We start from the raw sequence: 20,404 nt of genomic DNA, 5'->3' as shown, positions 1-20,404 counted from the left end.
ATAATGTAGGGTATGTAAACATTATATTAGGTAGCATTGTTTAAAGTGGCTAGTGATATATTTTACATCCTTTCCCATCAATTCCCATTATTGAAGTGGCTGGAGTTGAGTCAGTGTGTTGGCAGCAGCCACTCAATGTTAGTGGTTGCTGTTTAACAGTCTGATGGCCTTGAGATAGAAGCTGTTTTTCAGTCTCTCGGTCCCAGCTTTGATGCACCTGTACTGACCTCGCCTTCTGGATGATAGCGGGGTGAACAGGCAGTGGCTCGGGTGGGTGTTGTCCTTGATGATCTTTGTGGCCTTCCTGTAACATCGGGTGGTGTAGGTGTCCTGGAGGGCAGGTAGTTTGCCCCCGGTGATACGTTGTGCAGACCTCACTACCATCTGGAGAGCCTTACGGTTGTGGGCGGAGCAGTTGCCGTACCAGGCGGTGATACAGCCCGCCAGGATGCTCTCGATTGTGCATCTGTAGAAGTTTGTGAGTGCTTTTGGTGACAAGCCAAATTTTTTCAGCCTCCTGAGGTTGAAGAGGCGCTGCTGCGCCCTCTTCACGATGCTGTCTGTGTGAGTGGACCAATTCAGTTTGTCTGTGATGTGTATGCTGAGGAACTTAAAACTTACTACCCTCTCCACTACTGTTCCATCGATGTGGATAGGGGGGTGTTCCCTCTGCTGTTTCCTGAAGTCCACAATCATCTCCTTAGTTTTGTTGACTTGAGTGTGAGGTTATTGTCCTGACACCACACTCCGAGGGCCCTCACCTCCTCCCTGTAGGCCGTCTCGTCGTTGTTGGTAATCAAGCCTACCACTGTTGTGTCGTCCGCAAACTTGATGATTGAGTTGGAGGCGTGCGTTGCCGCGCAGTTGTGGGTGAACAGGGAGTACAGGAGAGGGCTCAGAACGCACCCTTGTGGGGCCCCAGTGTTAAGGATCAGCGAGGTGGAGATGTTGTTTCCTACCCTCACCACCTGGGGGCGGCCCGTCAGGAAGTCCAGTACCCAGTTGCACAGGGCGGGGTCGAGACCCAGGGTCTCGAGCTTGATGACGAGCTTGGAGGGTACTATGGTGTTAAATGCCGAGCTGTAGTCGACGAACAGCATTCTCACATAGGTATTCCTCTTGTCCAGATGGGTTAGGGCAGTGTGCAGTGTGGTTGAGATTGCGTCGTCTGTGGACCTATTTGGGCGGTAAGCAAATTGGAGTGGGTCTAGGGTGTCAGGTAGGGTGGAGGTGATATGGTCCTTGACTAGTCTCTCAAAGCACTTCATGATGACGGAAGTGAGTGCTACGGGGCGGTAGTCGTTTAGCTCAGTTACCTTAGCTTTCTTGGGAACAGGAACGATGGTGGCCCTCTTGAAGCATATGGGAACAGCAGACTGGTATAGGGATTGATTGAATATGTCCGTAAACACACCAGCCAGCTGGTCTGCGCATGCTCTGAGGGCGCGGCTGGGGATGCCGTCTGGGCCTGCAGCCTTGCGAGGGTTAGCATGTTTAAATGTTTTACTCACCTCGGCTGCAGTGAAGGAGAGACCGCATGTTTCCATTGCAGGCCGTGTCAGTGGCACTGTATTGTCCTCAAAGCGGGCAAAAAAGTTATTTAGTCTGCCTGGGAGCAAGACATCCAGGTGGGACTGCAGGGGAAACATGACCAGATACAGGTGGGACTGCATGCAGGGGAAACATGACCAGATACAGGTGGGATCGCATGCAGGGGAAACATGGCCAGATACAGGTGGGACCACATGCAGGGGAAACATTGCCAGATACAGGTCCAGTTCTCTTTTCATGATTGGATAAACACTCAATCCTCTCTCGTTCTCTTTATTTTGTTCTTGTTCCCTCGTTCTCTCTCTGTCTCACTCTCTCTCTAGGCATGGACTAACATGGTTCTGACCATCCTGACTCAGATCCAGCTCCTTCCAGACCCTACCTTTGTGGCCCTGCAGCCCGCCGTGTTCCCCTGCATTAGTCAGCTGACCTGTCACGTGACTGACCTCCGTGTGCGCCAGGCAGTGCGAGAGTGGCTGAGTCGCGTAGGAAGAATGTATGACATCACTATGTGAGGAGCAGCTGCGTTCCTTACAGTGTTTGTAAAGGGGAGACTCAAAGGCTCAGCCAATGAGAATCTGCATTGCCACTTTTAGCCGCATTCAGTTTGATTGTAATTTACAAGAAGTCATTCAGTTTGATTGTAATTTACAGGAAGTCATGCAGTTTCTTTGCTAGGTTTTGCTTTAACGCTGTTACTCCTGAATGAAATGGAAGTGAGCTTTTTACCAAAAATAGAATTGTTGTGTCTTTAAATTAGCTGACATAGCTATTTATTGTAGACCCCAATTTATGTTTACTACATATTATTTATATAAATTCTTTAAAACTGCAAATATGCTATTACATTAAGAATATATATATTTTGTATTTATATTTGTGATTTGACATTGGAATAACTGTATATAAATCAGATATTGTGCTATATGAAGATATTAGTTCCAGTTAGCTTTACACATTTCAGTAGTAAATTGGTGTACTGCACTCTGACAAGATTCCAATCTATAAATCAGGCAAAATAATTTACCAAGCCCAGGCCCCTCTCAGTGAAATGGATGATATTCTCTTTAGTATGAATTAACATTAACAAATGTTGTTAAAGAGAGGAGATGAGATGCCTTGATGACACCAGACAGTCACAAGGCCTTGGTGAAAGTGACCCAGTCCCCTCTAGGGAAATAGACCACATGACCCTAATCCAGTGGTAAAAAAAAATAGGTGGATAAACTCTAATTGGCTGTGCAGTGAAAAGAGTACGGCTCCCTATACTTTCGGAGAAAAAACATCTGCAAAAGGTAGGTCAACTGTTGGGCCCAAAATGATTTTACTCGCATTTACCCTCCACTACACCACTGCCCAAATCCATCCATTCTTTAACATGATAGAAATACAGCCTTTCTATTATCTAAGCACGCCTGAGATCTCACCATATAGGTCAATGAGTCATACTCCTCAATGTCCAATGAAATCAGAGAGCAAATCCCTACATGTTGATCCTCATTGAGAGCGCTGTTGATAAACAACCCAACAAATACTGTAAGGCAGGATTATGTTTCGTTCATATACCCTCAAACCTCAACAACAGTTTGGGTTGGAGCCATGCTCAGACCTGGTCTGTCTAGAAACGGTCATCCTTAGATAATGTCAGACCCAAACATGATGATTCTCCAATCACTACGCCTTTCCCTGACCATACCCGGACTCCTCGCTAGCCCCTCTATAGGAAATGTCGGAATTGCTATCGTGTTGTCCCTCTCTGACCTCTCTGACCCTGCTCTAATAGCTGACATCTGCTTGGGTATTAATGAAAAGGGACAGATGATTGAACACTCTACATGTATCACTATAATATATGTTCGCCATTGCTGTTTGTAAATTTGAGCAGTCAAAGAACAGCCTTTTATGTACCTCACCCACACAATTTTGTCTAGGATTTTAGTAACTTTAGTGCATTATTTATTAGTAGATATAATATGCACCTGCTCTCAAAACATGTTCCCTTGAATGTACATTTGTTCCCTAATGTTTTGATACAGTTGACATTTTCATGCTGGCCTCCAAAGATTAGTTGAATCTCTGGTAGTAAATGTCTGCGCTTAAAAGGTATTAAAAATAAATATATCTTATTAGGTTTTCAGCTCTACTGTACTCTAAAATAGGCAAGAATTGAAAAAAAAACATCAGAAAAAAATTTAAGTTGGCCAAATGCATTTGTGAATATAGTACATTTTTATATGGAAGCACTCTCAAGCTCATTATAGTAACACACTTTTACAATGAATCAAGATGATTTCATAGAGAAGAAAACTGAAAAACAAGTACATTTAAATGTAGATATCTAGAAAGTAACATGTTATTATGTTAGAATTCTGTCATGAGTTAATGTAATATTCTACTATTGAAAAGTTTAGTAATTGCTTTCATTGCATAATTTGTTGAGCTTATTCTCATCTGGTCTCCATTGCAGTACTGGGGGTAGAATTTTCAGTGTCAAATTGATTTATTACAGTGCTTTATAGTGTATTTTCTTCTGACAACCTGGGACAGTCTTTTGCATACATACTGTTTATTATAGAATGTACCTTTTTGTTTACTGTCTTAATGAAATGATCAACTTTGGGAGGTGAAAATGACTACAATGACCAAAGACCTGCCCACTGTATGTGTCTAGGGGCTCTATTCAATCTGGATGGCTGAAGCATTACAGATTGGGGCGATTTTAGAAATGTAAGGGTCATTCCGATTGAGTTGACGCATACAGCGTTTACCTTGAATACAGTCTCCATAGGAATATTGCTGTTAAAATGTCAAGTCAAGCCAACCTGAACTCAGGGGTATCATAGTAAATGTAAATTTGTGTGGTATGTATTAATTTGTGGATGACCATCATCCATTCCATATATATTACAAATTTGCAATACGTATGATATGTTACGAATTCCAATTTGTTGCGGTTAAATTTAGCTAGCTGGCTAACGTTAAGGTAGGTAGGGTTAGCTAACATGCTAAGTAGCTGAAAAAATAGTTGCTAAATGCAAAAGTTGTCCATGATAAGATTTGAACACGCAACCTTTGGGTTACTATACGTTTGCGTTATATTACAACCAAACATCATCCTTTTGTTTTTGCCTTCAGTAACCTTCTGTTTCATGTAACCATACCAAACGAAACATAAACTATTTTGAGTTTTCCCAAAATGTACATTTTTTATGTTAACTATAGTCTGAGACCAGGCTCATCATGCTGTAAAGCTGAACTTCAGCAATAAAGATTGAATGGAGCCCTTGATGTAAACTGCTGATGATTATTAAGTTCCATTCGTTCATATACTTTTAAAGCATCATCTCTCTGGAAATTATGCTGAGCATGCAGCTTGTGAATGTGTTTATATAGAGGCACTATCTTCTAACTGTTGATCCTTTCCAAGAAACGTATCATCTGCCATAGCTTCCTATCTGCTGATTGAGGATGAAAAGGGAGCAGGACCCGGAGAGAGTGCGTAGGCATATAAGCGGCTTTGAGAGAGAAACCGTCGACTATTCCTTATTGTCTGAGTTGATAATTTGTGGGTAGATTGTGACCCAATTGTTTGACACAGTTTGTTCAAAATGATCAGTTTATGGGATGATGGACGTGTATTTTAAAAACAATGGAGTGTTTGTGTATCTAACCATCCTAGACTGTGGCAATATCATTGCTTCCTATAACACCTTTTTACTCCTCTGCCCCAAACCGTGTTGATGCATTTATTTGAAACCATCAATAGTCCAATTCCATATGTTCTGCAGTGCGGGAGCACATTACTTTATGGCGAATGAATACTGTATGATCATGATTCAAAAAAGATTCAAGGCAATTCCTTTTGGAGCAATTTAAACAATATTTGAGAAAAATTAGAATATTTTGGAACCCATAAGTATGGTCCCATGAGATGGCAATTGTTTTCAACACAGTTCAATGTGTTTTTTGTTTTATAACCAAAATTCACATGATTGAATTAAAATCACTTGACATCAATGGTAGTATTATACCTTTTATTTCAACAAGGAACACAGACTGAGACCAAGGTCTCTTTTACAGCTGGGCCCTGTAGCTGGAGGTGTATTGTGTAATGCTTAATTTAAGGCAATTTGAGTGAGAAAGTGTTCTAAAATGTAGAAAGGAATGTGTGGAGCATGCCTGACGGTTTCTGTAACGTTTTCATGCACGAAGACGACTGTTTTGTTAACAGATTAATTCTGCCATCTTAATTGAATTTTGTTTGGCTAAACACTCAACTGATTATTACAAACATTTGGTTCATATATTGTTATTTATATGAATATGTTTTATGATTATTTTAATGTTCGGCAACTAAGTGTACATATACCGTCAAACTTCTGCCAGTTTGTAAGTTTTTCCTCTGAATGACTATGGTCGGTATTATGGATGAACTGAATGGCACAAGCCTGGCAGAAAGAATGTCTTGCTTAGGGCTCTATTCAATCCCTATCGTGGAAGTTCTGTGTTACAGCATGAAATTTAAAGGCAACGTTTCAGCGTTCGTGGAGACTGCATTCATGGTAAACGCTGCAAATGTCGGCTCAATCAGGAATTACAGTACCTTTAAATATCTATCACACAATCTGTAATTCTTCAACGACACAGATTCAATAGAGCCCTAAGAGGGCCAATATTGTCAGTGATTTTTAAAAGCTTTTTTTCTGCCTTTGATAAAAAGTAACTTATAATGTTTGTGTTCTTTCTCTGGCTGGACTCCCTTGCTGATGTAATTTGTCTTCAGATTGTATGTATTCATGTTTGTATTCATACTCAGTATATTTCAAAGCGCTTTTATGTTGTGTTGTAGAATAAACAAACAAATCGATTACCGGATCTGATGATTTTATTTTATACAATTTATATTGGTCTCAATTATGTAACTCTCTCTTCATCTAAGAGGGGATCAAGAACTTTTCTCAAAACAGTGTTTGTGGGTGAAAGGGTTTTACCTGGTTCTCCGACAGGACAAGCCAGAATAACTGGGGGGTTCTCTAAGAGTGCATTTTCCCACTACAAATTAAATACGCCTCACTCGCCACATCAGTTGACCAATCACCCACGTAACCATTATTTGCAATGTAGGCCAAATGTGGTGCTGCTGTGAGTAAATCCAAAGAGATTGGAGAAGCCTGGCTGTGATTGGACACTGTTACGTCCTCAGTGATCTCTTAGCTGGACCCATGCTTGTCATGCCCTCATTTGTAAGTATTGTACACCCTGACACGAGTGATAATCGCTCTGATTGTCGCTCCACTCTGCGCTCCAAGCCCAGCATCATGCGGATGTTACTGGATAGCGGTTGGGTGAAGTTTGGGCCAGCGGGCAGAGATAGCCTTGACTGGGTCCCTGGGTCTGGGCCGTCGCCGCTCCCCTCTCTTGACAAACATGCTCAGGTGAGTTGATCAACAGGATGCACATTAAACAAAATGGATGAGATTTTTAAAAGTGTAAAATAGAAGTAACTAGTGTTATTCACACCTTTTACTCTATCACCAGGGTGACCACTGGAATGAGTTGACCCCCAGTGAGGACATCATGAGCAAAGAGTTCATCCTTTATGTTGTCGTAGCAACAACCTCTCTCCTTTTCATCAGCCTCGTTGGCTTCCTGGTCTACAGGAGATGCTCTACCAGCAAATTGGCTCTGACCAACGTCATCACCCTGGACCTGGAGGAGCTCCAAGATCTGCAGGACCTCCAGGACCCAGAGAGCAGCACTGACTTCCTGTCCTCACTGGCCTTGCACAGAGACCATATCCCCAGCTGCAGCTCTGAGACAGACATGTCTGACGGAGTCTTCCTCATGGTCTACCTGCCAACACCCTATGAGGAGACCCTTACTAAGTTAGCCCGGGCTGCTAGCATCCGAAGCTCCAGAGGTGTGGATCGATCTGCTAGTGTCCGAAGCTCCAGAGGTGTGGATCGATCTGCTAGTGTCCGAAGCTCCAGAGGTGTGGATCAATCTGAAGGCACTAGAACCTCCAGAGGTTTGAATCGAGCTGCCACTGTTAGAAACTCAAGAGATGTGGATCCCCCTAAGATAGACCGATCTGCCTCTGTCAGAAGCTCCAGAGGTGCGGATCGAGCTGCCAGCATCAATAGCGCCAATCCACCTGCTGGTCAAGGGAGAACAGATGAAACCCGGACAGATGCAGACTCAGTGAAGAAACAGTCCACGGACGAAGGGCAGGATTCAATCGAATAGCTCCTTTCTGGCAATGCACCATTTTAAGCAAATGTTAACGCAATCAACGCAAATCTTCTGCGGTCTGGATTGAATCCTGGCCAATATCAAAATAACATCTCTGGATCGTCATTCCTTAATTTCTTGCTGCCAGGAGCTGAAACCATAGAGCAGCTTCTCTTTGTGTTTGTAAAATGTACCTTTGTAGCCTGCTGGAACAGTCTGTGCTCTTGCTAACTCCTCTCTGTATTCCTTCATTGTCATACTAAACATGTATAGCATGACCGAAGAGTTGGCAACAGCACATACAGTATGAGACTCGGGTTTCTCCTAGGCTGTGTCGTACAGCATATTGTGCAGTTTTTCACGATAGTGTTAAGCAATGCATGGAGGGCAATGGTCAGAATTATTCAGAATAAGCCGATCAAGATGGTACTGTTACTGTGCATTTCATACTGTTTAACACCTGTCTGAGGAGCTTTTGATAGTTGCAGAAATGTCTATAAAGCTATTTCTTCTGTCATCTGGTCATGTTTAAAAAAGGAAAGAACATATCTTGCTATTTTTATTTATAGTTATATTATTCATAGCATTAAGACTTATTTCTAATGTAATTACACCCTTCCTGGACTGCACAGCTATAAAAGAAAATATAATAATCATGATCAAGGAAGATGAAATACCAAATGTAAATGAGTGGTCTATTTTAGATATTAAGAAATATTTTTCATTAACTGAAGTGATATTTGATAGTCCAAATATGTATCAATTCATTGTAAACACATTAAAGTCTTTTGACATCTAATATTGTTTTTGTCTTCATTTATTTTTCTGTAAACAGTTCACGGGCTGGCTGCTGCAGACTGACATTTACCGACCGTTGGGACAAACTATTCACAAGTTGCTTAGTAAGCTGGATGTAGGCCCTCGACAATGCTGCACACTGAGAAGAACCATCTGGCCATCTGAGAGGCCCATTTTGTGGCAGCACAGGGCCAATGCATGGTAGAGGCAGATAATATGAGCTTACATTGTTTTACTTTTGCTATGAGTTGGAACCTAGATGGGATAGCTCACTGGCCCCTCCATGTCATCACAGATGCAGCACCTGTGTGTTGGGTGTTTGGAGAGGTCCGCTTCTCCACTGTGGCCTTAGCCCCTAGCCTCGGTGTGACAAAGATATGCACAGTTTGCAGTCAGGAAATGCATGCCTCTTAAGAGGCAACAGGAGTGACAGGAGACAGAGGACTAGTTCTCCGCTGTAGCTTTGTGTCAGACCAAAAGACCCAGAACGCACACATTCTCATTCACTCCAGTACAAATGTGTGAGTAGGGCTGGATGATAGTGATGTGTGGAAGATTTACTACAGTCCTGTGGTATGATATGATGCAGAGTGCCATCTAGTGGCCATGGTGATCCGGTAAGACTATTGCAGTACTCTTATTTAGTCCAAACATACTCATTTTTATTTAACTAGGTAAGTCAGTTAAGAAGACATTCTAGTTTACAATGATGGCCTACCAAAAGGCATAACACTGTACAGAAAGTCAATCAATATTCATTCAGCGCACAACCAATCTCTTAAATAATTATGAATAGATCCACCATTGTGCACAAAAACAACACTTGTTACAGAATATTTGACATAGAAATAACATCTGTCAGACAAACCATGCCTGACATGATCCAATAAGACAGATAAATAGAAGAACATTTAAAGGCTGTAGCCATTGTGAACTGCAGTCAAAGGTGTGTGAAAGAATAACTGATTTGACGACAGGATCATGTAATAATCTCAAGGACATGAAGGGCAAGGCTCCTGCTCTTTTGGTTTACTGACGGTGTCCAAACTCGTGCCTTCATACATGACCTTGTTCTTGATGCCATCTTGGATCAACCTTTGCTGCATACGGAGCTTGGCATTGGTAATTCTACAGTAGAACCTGAGAGCGCCAGCAGAAATAGACCGTCAGTGTAAAGGGCTGGTTAATACATAGGGACCTACATAGGGGTTTAGGCTGTATAGGGGTATATGCTTCATAGGGGTGTAGACTGTATTGGCTGCCTTGGGGTATAGGCTTCATAGGCTAAATTGGCTGCATAGGGGTTGTAGTACTACACAAATAGATGAGAACATCTCATGAATATGCTGAATAAATATTCTAAAATGAGACAATAATAAAGTGGTCACCCCACCTGTGTTTTGGTAAAAAGCTGAGAGATGGGCCTGGAGAAAAGTAACCACTCAAATTCACAGGCAGAGCAATGGATGAAAGGACAGCAAAAGTATAGTTTTAACCATGTTGAGGCTATACATTGTTTACAAACATTGGACTAAAACAATCTTATATTTCAAGAATCAGTGGGTCTATTTCATTAATTTGTAAGTCCAAAAATGGATGTAGCAAATAAGGATTCTCGCTTTTAATGGACATCAACTAGCCAACAAGTAGGCTAAGCTTATAAATCAACACTGACTTCAAAACCTACCATGATCCCAGTGTGGTAAGCATGAATCCTGCAAAACCTATGTCAAAGGACCGCTTCACTCGACCTGTGAATGACAAATTAAAGGCATGTGTAAGAAATGGAGAAATACTGTGAGAAGCAATAGAGGAAGAGCTGAAGGAGAGGATTTACTCTGCCCAAAATCTGTCCTTGTGAGATAAGCCCTTTTTTGTTTGGAGGTCTAAGAGAGTGTTGAATTACATGAGGCTTATTTGATTGAAAATAAGTTTCATAATAACAGTCAAAAGGTTGGACACACCTACACAAGGTTTTTTCTTTATTTTACTATTTTCTACATTGTAGCATAATAGTGAAGACATCAAAACTATGAAATAACACATATAGAATCACGTAATAACCAAAAAATATATATTTTAGATTCTTCAAATAGCTTGATAACAGCTTTGCACACTCTTGGCATTTTACTCAACCAGCTTCACCTGGAATGCTTTTCCAACAGTCTTGAAGGAGTTTCCACATATGCTGAGCACTTGGTTGGCTGCTTTTCCTTCATCTGCGGTTCAACTCATCCCATCTCAATTAGGTTGAGGTTGGGTGATTGTGGAGGCCAGGTCATCCGATGCAGCACTCGATCACTCTCCTTCTTGGTCAAATAGCCCTTACACAGCCTGGAGGTGTGTTGGGTCATTGTCCTGTTGAAAAGCAAATGATAGTGGGACTAAGCGCAAACCATGTGGGATGGTGTATTGCTGTAGAATGCTGTGGTAGCCATGCTGGTTAAGTGTGCCTTGAATTCTAAATAAATTTCAGACACTGTCACCAGCAAAGCACCCCCACACCTACATGTTTCATCGTGGGATCTACACACGCAGAGATCATTCGTTCACCTACTCAGTGTCTCACAAAGACATGGGGGGTTGGAACCAAAAATCTCATATTTGGACTCATCAGACCAAAGGACAGATTTCCACCAGTCTAAGGTTCATTGCTCGTGTTTCTTTGGCACAAGTAAGTCTTCTTATTGGTGTCCTTTAGTAGTGGTTTCTTTGCAGCAATTTGACCACGAAGGCCTGATTCACACAGTCTCCTCTGAACAGTTGATGTTTAGATGCGTCTGCCACTTGAACTCTGTGAAGCATTTATTTGGGCTGCAATCTGAGGTGCAGTTAACTCTAATGAACTTATCCTGTGCAGCAGAAGTAACTCTGGGTCTTCCATTCCTGTGGTGGTCCTCATGAGAGCCAGTTTCATCATAGAGCTTGATGGTTTTTGCGACTGCACTTGAAGAGTGCAGTTCTTGACTGACATTCATGTCTTAAAGTAATGATGGACTGTAATTTCTCTTTGATTATTTGAGTTGTTCTTGCCATAATATGGACTTGGTATTTTACCAAATAGGGCTATCTTCTGTATACCAACCCTACTTTGTCACAACACAACTGATTGGCTCAAACACATTAAAAAGGAAAGAAATTCCACCAATTAACTTCTGACAAGGCACACCTGTTAATTGAAATGCATTCCAGGTGACTACCTCCTGAAGCTGGTTGAGAGAATGCCAAGAGTGTGCAAAGCTGTCATCAAGGCAAAGGGTGGCTACTTTGAAGACATGTTTAAATTGTTTAACACTTTTCTGGTTACTACATGATTCCATATTTGTTATTTCATAGTTGATGGCTTTACTATTATTCTAAAATGTAGAAAATAGTAATAAAAAAATAAAAACCTTGAATGAGTAGGTGTGTCCAAACTTTTGACTGGTACTGTATGTGGATGCACAAGGCAACTTCGATTGTTAGAGCAGTCACTTGGCTATCTTGTCAATATAATCTATGGAGAAACCTATGACAGAAGTAATATATTCTTACTATGCTCTTATTAATGGGCATTAGATTAGATTTCACCCAAACAAATCGCTCAAGACAGAGTTACATGTATCTGGCACGAGATTAGGTTATGGGTTCTGAGATTACACTCAAACAAACAAATCATTGATGTATGCCAGTGAATCTGCAGGGAAATCAAACTTACTTGTGGCCAAAAAGTGCAAAAGGCCAGCAGCCAGGGATCCCCCAGATCCATGTAGAAGAGCCTCTCTGGCACAAGGTGTGTTTTGAACGTCCAGAATACCCAGCACCTTGAAACCCTAAATGGCATAAGGTATATGAAACACATTAAGGGAAATGAAACTACACAGAGAATAAGCAGATAATTACTGAGATGCAATTAATCACGGTTTATATCTTGTATCAAGCATCACATGATATTACATTCATACTGTTAGCTAGCAGACACGAAAGAGGGGTAGCTAACGTTAGTTCAAAATTTAATGAAGAAACTCATACTCAGCTATAGCACACTACCGTTAGCTAGCTACCTACTTAAACAAACTAGACAGCTACTGTAGCGACATCACCACCAATAATATTATTGACCTTCAACAAATGAGTTGCTGCTAGCTAAGTTAGCATTGTCACAGACAATGTTTTCTGAGTGACATTGTCTAGGACACTCACCTTTTTGTCACTCTCCTCTTCACCGGCCATTATGGCATTAGATTGACCCTGTTATGAGGAATTTACCTTCAGCATCGCCTGTATTTACTTTCGTAATCACACTGTACACTGAGCATGCGCACTAGCAGGTTCGTTAGAAATTAACCCACGAGTTCATAAAAGGAAACAGTGGTCAAAAGCTTTTGTGTTCCGGGAAGTCTTTCTCTAAGTATTGCTGACAGATTATTTATTGAAAAATAAGGTATGCTTTCAAAAATGTATTTGATATATTGACTTTTTTATATCTCATAATTCTTTCAAACTGATACAGCATGATTTACCAAAACCTTGAGCAGTATCCAACAGTGGGCTATTCACAGAATAACTCAAATGACTACCCGTTGTCCCAATGAACAAGTGTGTGATTAATAGGGTTAATCCTGTCAATGAAATTCTATCTCAACAAAATGTACTTGCTTGGACCTTGATAACATGTGCAGCATTAACATCAAAACATGTCCTTCCTGTGTACAGCAGGGATCTAAATCTATGACAATTATGTCAATCTGACCCTATAAAGCCATCAACTCTTGAGGGATTAGGGTGTCGAATTAATTAATATTTTGATGCAATGTTCTCATCCACATGCAGAAGTCTAAACTGTGCAAAGTAGGGGTCAGGAGGAAGTCAGTGTCAAAGTAATCCATTCTGTTACCAACATGGGATTCTATTCAAGGTTGTTGTGAAGGGGGAGAAATCATGAGCAGAGCATCCAACCCTGAATACTAGCCTCCTCCACTGTATAAATGCCCAAACACACTTCCCATCAAGACACAACTTTCTGCTGCCTGCTGAACCCTTTGAGTCCTTCAGGTAAACCTATCTATCTATATTGATCAGACTTCTCTTACTGTTATATATAGTTATTACAACAATTTGCAAATAATAAGCAACTTACACTGTACTATTTCTAATGCCAGAGAAAATCATTTGTTTTCATTTAGGCTCTCTTTCAGGATGTTAGGTCTTCATGTAGGCACCTTGATCTCCCTGTTTCTGTGCATTCTCCTGGAACCCGTTGAGGGGTCTCTCATGCAGCCCTGTCAGCCCATCAACCAGACTGTGTCTCTGGAGAAGGAAGGCTGCCCAACGTGCTTAGTCATTCAAACCCCTATCTGCAGTGGCCACTGCATCACCAAGGTACAATGTATACAGTGGTTTAGTATCATCTGAATGTACTATACAGTGGTTAGTGTTAGAAGGCCATAACTTCCTTAAATTGTCAATGTGTTCTTCATAATTGCGTATCAAATACTAGAAACACCCCTAATGCGTGAAAACAAAAGAAAACATTGATCTACATTTCCTTTTCCTCCTGTGTATTTATTTACCAGGAGCCGGTTTTCAAGAGCCCATTTTCCACCGTGTACCAGCATGTGTGCACCTATCGGGACGTCCGCTATGAAATGATCCGCCTACCTGACTGTCCCCCTTGGGTGGACCCTCATGTCACCTACCCTGTGGCTCTGAGCTGTGACTGCAGCCTCTGTAACATGGACACTTCTGACTGTACCATCGAGAGCCTGCAGCCAGACTTCTGCATTACCCAAAGAGTACTAACGGATGGTGACATGTGGTGACATGTCAGCCAACATGCCTGCCTATGTAATGACATGTTATATTACACCCGCCCATGTAATGACATGTAGGCCCAATGTATGGTGAACTCAAATTTCATAGGTACTACAGACATGGGCTTGTAGGTTGTATGTTCTTGTACTCATATTGGGATCTGAATAAACTGGCTCCAACTCTGACCACTTTCAGGTGTCCTCTTTTAAGAGAGACTCTGGGAGAGAATGGGAACAATAGAGGAGAAAGAGCGATCTCAAATATCCACATTATCAATTTATTGAAGGAAAGGAGTCCATATTTTTCTGAAAAGCTGCAATACAAACCCAACAAAGATAGTGCAATGCAGAATAGGGCTGTGTACAATACAGTATGTTACGCATTGTATATTAAAAAGCAAGGCATGTACTCTTCACATTTTAACAACAATAAAAGTAATGTAGGTTTATTTAAAAATTTTAACCCCCTTTTTCCTCCCCAATTTCGTGATATCCAAATGCGATCGTGTCTCATTGCCTCTCCCGAGCCCGTTGGGGCTCGGCAGCAAAGGTCGAGTCATGCATCCTCCGAAATCGCACTCCACAAACCACACTCCTTAACACCCGCCCGTTTAACCCGGAAGCCAGTTGCACCAATGTGTCGGAGAAAACACCGTCCACTGGCAACTGAAGTCAGCGTGCAGGCGCCCGGGCCACCACAAGGAGTCACTAGAGCGTGATGAGCCAAGTAAATCCCCCCTGGCCAAACCGTCTCCTAACCCGGACAATGCTGGGACAATTGTGTGCCGCCCCTTGTGACCCCCGGTCATGGCCGGTTGTGGCACAGCCTGGAATCAAACCCGGGTCTGTAGTGACACCTAAAGCACTGCAATGTAGTGCCTTAGACCACTGCGCCACTCGGGAGGCCCTTATGGTATAATTTTAACAAAGAAAAGAACAAGGCCGCACACTGTTAAAGCTCCCAATTCACCGCTTTTTTGACAACGTTTCGATCCGATAATTTTAACAAATAGTTGATAGGAGTTATACATAGTGGATCATACAGATACAGTCCATTATCCTGGATCTGTCCGACCTGGAGCCTTCTACTCCACTATCAGTCATGGTCATAGTGTTTGTGACCGGTCTCTGTTCCTCGTCACCCATGAGCTTGTCGAAGCAGGGGAAGGCCAGAGTGTCCTTAGCTCCCTTTCTCATGAACACAGAGTAGAGGATCCCCAAGGGGGCTGAATCTCTCAAAGATTGGGACAATCTCCACATTGTGTTGGCATGTTACCCCTGATATCAGATATTGCATGATGAGGGGTAGGAACAGGACTGTGTAATTGCCCAGCGCAAGGGCCAGGTTACCAATTATCCGTCTCTGTTCGACAGCTGGCACAGAGATTGAGACGGACAGAGCTTTCAACGTGCCCACTAGGAAGAATACAAGCAGTGGAAAGGGTATGAGGAGGTTCACTGCAAACAAAATAAGTGAAATCTCAATAGTCGGTGTGAGGTAAAACATGGGGATTTGGATGAAAGGAAAAAGACAGATAATGGAGGACATTATGAGCGAGTATTTGATGTTACGGCGAAATCGGTACCAGAGAGGAAATGCAATCACAAGATATCTCTCGAGAGCAACACATACCATGAAACCAATGCTTGCACTAACACCAAAGAATTCAATCAACATGACTATAAATTGCCAGGTACCAGACAGTATGAATGGCCTCATGCAAATCTGAATGAGATCTGCAATAAGAAGGTTGATAACATAGACTGGAGCGATGTGATCAGCTCTGATCAGGAAGTACATGGCATAAATTGACAGACAGATCAGAGGAAAACCAATGGAGAATGTTGTCCACTGTACAACGGTTTCAATGAGGCTCCTATTTGATGTGATGTTGTCCGAAATATTGCAGAGGCTTGCTTCCATCCTTGATGCTGCTTGTTGTTGCAGGAACTAGTGAATGGCAGGGTTCTTCAGATTCCAAGTTCAAGGTCCTTAATATTTTCCTGCTGTGCCTACACTAAGAAAAAAAGTGAAATAGCTGGTGTTTTACTCTATAACATTTAAGATCCCGGTCCTGATTCTTTAAAATAGGTCTAGTTTTGAGCTGCATTATGCATCTTTACTCTAAATCTAAAAGCATTTCCCTTCTAAAGAAACAGGAAGTATGCTCAATATAGTTCTACGTTCTGCGTATATTTAGTAAAATTGAACATGTAATACAAATAGACCTATCAAAGTGCAATGTCTATAGACATTAACATTCTTACATTGTGTAAATGTTAGGATACCTTAAACGTCTCTTTTTATGCAATTAACTAATCAATTGAGCCATTACTACATTTATGAATATCATATAATAGAAAAAAATAAGAATAACTAAGTCATCACTGCACATTTCAGTGTTTAACATGTGTAGCACAAGAAAAGTTCAAATAACCCTTTAGCAACCATGAGGAATCTACAGTTAGAAACATGCAAAAAAATAGTCTAGTCATTTTTTTTTTTTTTGCCACCCAGTGACAATACAGCATGTACGTCTGAGCCTTAAATACTGTGAGACAGGAAGTCCACCACTCCAGGATGTCAAAAGTCATTGCACAATTTGTGTTACTATAGCATTTGTCAGTCTTCGATTTCTGATTGGCTAGAGAGATCATATGACATTACTAACAGTGGTTAAAAGATCCCAGACCTAATCCATTCCACACTAAGTTTCTACTTCAATGTATTTCAGAATGACAACAGGAATATTACATCTGACGTGTAACATCATACACTTCATGCACACATCTTATAATATGCATACACCATTTTGGGTGAAGAAGCTGTTAGTTTTATATTCACAGACTTGATGTGCTGTGGTACAGGCAGCTACTGGAGAATAAAACAAACTTACTAGTGATATTCCACCATACTTCTATCGATCAGTCACAATGTCGAGGTCCATCAGACTTAAAACCAATATGTTGAGACAATGATGAAACGCAGTGGTGGGCCGTCAGGGCCAGCAAGGCCTTCTCTGCTAGCCTAAACATCATCAGAATATATATATTTTTTAAATATATTTTCCCACAAATATTTATTAAATTATTCCCCAGAGTAAGAGAGTTATACTCTTCATTTCATAGCTTTCCTCTTGGTTGCACTGCTTCCAGCCCCAGGTTGAGATTTGGAGGGCTGGTCTTTATGTTAGATCTTTTATCCAATCATATTCAGCCATCATGTATTGCCAGGGGTCTAAAATCTGCCCTCAGGCCTTCAGAATCAACAGTGCGGGCGCTTGTTGCTTAAAGTGAATGGAAATGAAAATTTAGTGTCAACCAATCAGCTTTAGAGTTGGCTATTGTACGCCTGCTGGCTGGCTCCAGTGTTACACAGTAGCCAGCTAGCAGGCGTAGTGCGTGCACGTCTTTTGATTGGATTACCAATATTGAGAGGCAGGTCCTATATGGGCAGGTATATGCAAACCTCAGAACTAGGAAACTGAATTTGATAAACTAATTAATTTGCGTACTACTAAGCTGTTTTTTTAACCCACAATGGCAGAAGGAGAAGAAGATATTTGGTCGAGGATATAATTATAACACCATTCTCAAGAGAAACTGTTAGACATTGTCAGGAGAGGTCGCCTGACGCTGACGCTACAAAGCCTGTCACAGGCGGGAAAGGGGTTCGTTCGCCACTTTCAAGGTTCCAACTACGAGCGCTATCAATGGCTCACAGGCTCCGAGAAGCACTGCAAACTGTACTGCTGGGAATGCCTATTATTTGCAAGTGATAGATTTGGTGTTTGGAGCCACACTGGCTTTGCAAACTTGAGTTGTCTAACCAAGGCAGCAATGAGACACGGCTGGGCACTTACAAGCAATGGTGCTTTTGAAAACTTTTGGGGACACCCGAGTGGATCTACAGCTCAACGAACAAGCGCGCAGGGCAATGGGAGCTGCACAATGAAAAGGTATTGTACTCTTCCCCTGCAATTCTATGAATAAAAATGTCAATTTCAAGGTGACGCAACACCTGGTTTTATACTACGTTTCTGTCTAAATGTATAGTGTCTAGAGCCATGGCATCATAATGATGGTAATAAGAGGTGGATTAAGGCCCAGCCCCCAGGCACGCCACTGATGAAACGTGATAACAATCCTCCACCACACACAAATGCAACAAACAAAATATTGTGCAAGTACTTCAGAAAAATGACTTCCTTGTCACTAATGTTGAAATTGTGAGGTCACATACAGAACCTGTCAAAAGTTTGGACACACCTACTCATTCAAGGGTTTTTCTTCATTTTTACTATATGGATGACATCAAAACTATGAAAGAACACATATAGAATCATGTAGTAACCAACAACAGAAATAAATATTTTATATTTGAGATTCTTCAAAGTAGCCACCCTTTGCCTTGATGACAGCTTTGCACACTCTTGGCATTCTCTCAACCAGCTTCATGAGGTAGTTACCTGGAATGCATTTCAATTCAAGTGTGCCTTGTTAAAAGTTAATTTGTGGAATTTCTATCCTTCTTAATGCGTTTGAACCAATCAGTTGTGTGTCACAAGGTAGGGGTGTTATACAGAAGACAGCCCAATTTGGTTAAATACCAAGATGTCCAGAACAGCTCAAATAAACAAAGAAAAACAACAGTCACCATTTCTTTAAGACGTGAAGGCCAGTCAATCTGGAAAATTTCAAGAACTTTTAAAGCTATGATGAAACTGGCTCTCATGAGGACCGCCACAGGAAAGGAAGACCCAGAGTTACCTGTGCTGCAGAGGGTAAGTTCATTAGTTACCAGCCCAAATAAATGCTTTAGTGTCAGGCCTTCATGGTCAAATTTCTGCAAAGAAACCACCAATGAATGACACCAATAATAAGAAGAGTCCTGCTTGGGCCAAGAAACACGAGCAATGGACATTAGACCAGTGGAAATCTGTCCTTTGGTCTGATGAGTCCAAATATGAGATTTTTGGTTCCAACCCCCCCATGTCTTTGTGAGACGCTGAGTAGGTGAACGGATGATCTCTGCGTGTGTACATCCCATGATGAAGCATGTGGGGGTGCTTTACTGGTGACAGTGCCTGAAATTAATTTAGAATTCAAGGCACACTTAACCAGCATGGCTACCACAGCATTCTGCAGCAATACACCATCCCACCTGGTTTGTGCTTAGTCCCACTATAATTTATTTTTCAACAGGGCAATGATATTTGGTTCCAAACACCGTGTCTTTGTGAGACGCAGTAGGTGAACGGATGATCTCTGCATGTGTGGTTGCCACCACGAATCATGGAGGTGGTGTGATGGTGCTTTGCTGGTTACACACTGATTTATTTTAAATTCATGGCTACCATATTCTACAGAGATACGCCATACCATCTGGTTTGTGCTTAGTGGGACAATCATTTGTTTTTCAACAGGACAATGACCCAACACATCTCCAGGCTGTGTAAAGGCTATTTAACCAAAGAGAGTGATGGAGTGCTGCATCAGATGACCTGGCCTCCACAATCACCCGACCTCAACCTAGTTTGGAATGACTTGGACCGCAGAGTGAAGGATAAACAGCCAACAAGTGCTCAGCATATGTGGGAACTCCTTCAAGACTGTTGGAAAAGCATTCCAGGTGAAGCTGGTTGAGAGAATGCCAAGTGTGCAAAGCTGTCAAGGCAACGGGTGGCTACTTTGAAGAATCTACAATCTAAAATATATTTTGATGTTTAAAACTTTTTTAGTTTGATGTTTTGGTTACTACATGATTCCATGTGTGCTATTTCATAGTTCTGATGTTATCACTATTATTCTACAATGTAGAAAAAAAGAAAGAAAACCCCTTGAACGAGTAGGTGTGTCCAAACTTCTGACTGGTACTGTAGTTCTTTGACAGGGAAGTTCATGAGTTCAACCACTCTTGAGTGTTGTTGGTTAGGATGACTGAGTTTCTTTAAGATTCATTGATATGTTCCAGGAATGTGTTTAAATGACATCAGTGTCTGTTAGGAGGAACTAGGCCCTGGCTTATTGAC

General features: G+C 41.6%; 5 protein-coding genes across 6 annotated transcripts in view; 3 read left to right on the top strand and 2 right to left on the bottom strand.

The window, feature by feature from the left end:
• Positions 1 to 6,418, top strand: part of arfgef3 (ARFGEF family member 3) — a 44,603-nt gene extending 38,185 nt beyond the window's left edge. The window contains 1 exon segment of the mRNA XM_064950296.1: positions 1,875 to 6,418. Coding sequence (XP_064806368.1) covers positions 1,875 to 2,066 — 192 coding nt within the window. The 3' untranslated portion in view covers positions 2,067 to 6,418.
• A 390-nt stretch (positions 6,419 to 6,808) lies between these two features.
• LOC135523543 (uncharacterized) lies at positions 6,809 to 8,575 on the top strand. The gene is made up of 2 exons (XM_064950298.1): positions 6,809 to 6,986; positions 7,090 to 8,575. Exons 1-2 carry the CDS (start codon positions 6,870 to 6,872, stop codon positions 7,795 to 7,797), a joined length of 825 nt encoding a protein of 274 aa, XP_064806370.1. The 5' UTR covers positions 6,809 to 6,869; the 3' UTR covers positions 7,798 to 8,575.
• Positions 8,576 to 9,217: 642 nt separating this feature from the next.
• LOC135523546 (cytochrome c oxidase assembly protein COX20, mitochondrial) lies at positions 9,218 to 12,885 on the bottom strand. Its single transcript, XM_064950304.1, has 4 exons — positions 12,763 to 12,885; positions 12,278 to 12,392; positions 10,268 to 10,331; positions 9,218 to 9,720 (listed from the first exon to the last, which is right to left on the bottom strand). Exons 1-4 carry the CDS (start codon positions 12,790 to 12,792, stop codon positions 9,573 to 9,575), a joined length of 357 nt encoding a protein of 118 aa, XP_064806376.1. The 5' UTR covers positions 12,793 to 12,885; the 3' UTR covers positions 9,218 to 9,572.
• A 636-nt stretch (positions 12,886 to 13,521) lies between these two features.
• On the top strand, positions 13,522 to 14,558 carry lhb (luteinizing hormone subunit beta). Of its 2 annotated transcripts, none has more exons than XM_064950302.1 (3): positions 13,522 to 13,614; positions 13,746 to 13,941; positions 14,136 to 14,558. In XM_064950302.1, exons 2-3 carry the CDS (start codon positions 13,759 to 13,761, stop codon positions 14,379 to 14,381), a joined length of 429 nt encoding a protein of 142 aa, XP_064806374.1. In that variant the 5' UTR covers positions 13,522 to 13,614; positions 13,746 to 13,758; the 3' UTR covers positions 14,382 to 14,558. The 2 variants fall into 2 exon arrangements, with proteins under 2 accessions (XP_064806374.1, XP_064806375.1); XM_064950303.1 differs by having other exon boundaries at positions 13,570 to 13,614; positions 13,758 to 13,941.
• A 73-nt stretch (positions 14,559 to 14,631) lies between these two features.
• Positions 14,632 to 20,052, bottom strand: si:ch211-132e22.4 (G-protein coupled receptor 4). The gene is given in 2 exon segments (XM_064950297.1): positions 14,632 to 15,576; positions 15,578 to 20,052. Coding segments are annotated over 2 exon segments (900 nt in total). The 5' UTR covers positions 16,297 to 20,052; the 3' UTR covers positions 14,632 to 15,395.
• Between the last annotated feature and the right edge of the window lie 352 nt (positions 20,053 to 20,404).

The sequence above is a fragment of the Oncorhynchus masou genome, chromosome 31 (assembly GCF_036934945.1).
Source record: "Oncorhynchus masou masou isolate Uvic2021 chromosome 31, UVic_Omas_1.1, whole genome shotgun sequence".
Taxonomy (NCBI): Eukaryota; Metazoa; Chordata; class Actinopteri; order Salmoniformes; family Salmonidae; genus Oncorhynchus; species Oncorhynchus masou.
Note: the sequence above shows the minus strand (reverse complement) of the source record. Positions and strands in the feature narration are given on the sequence as shown.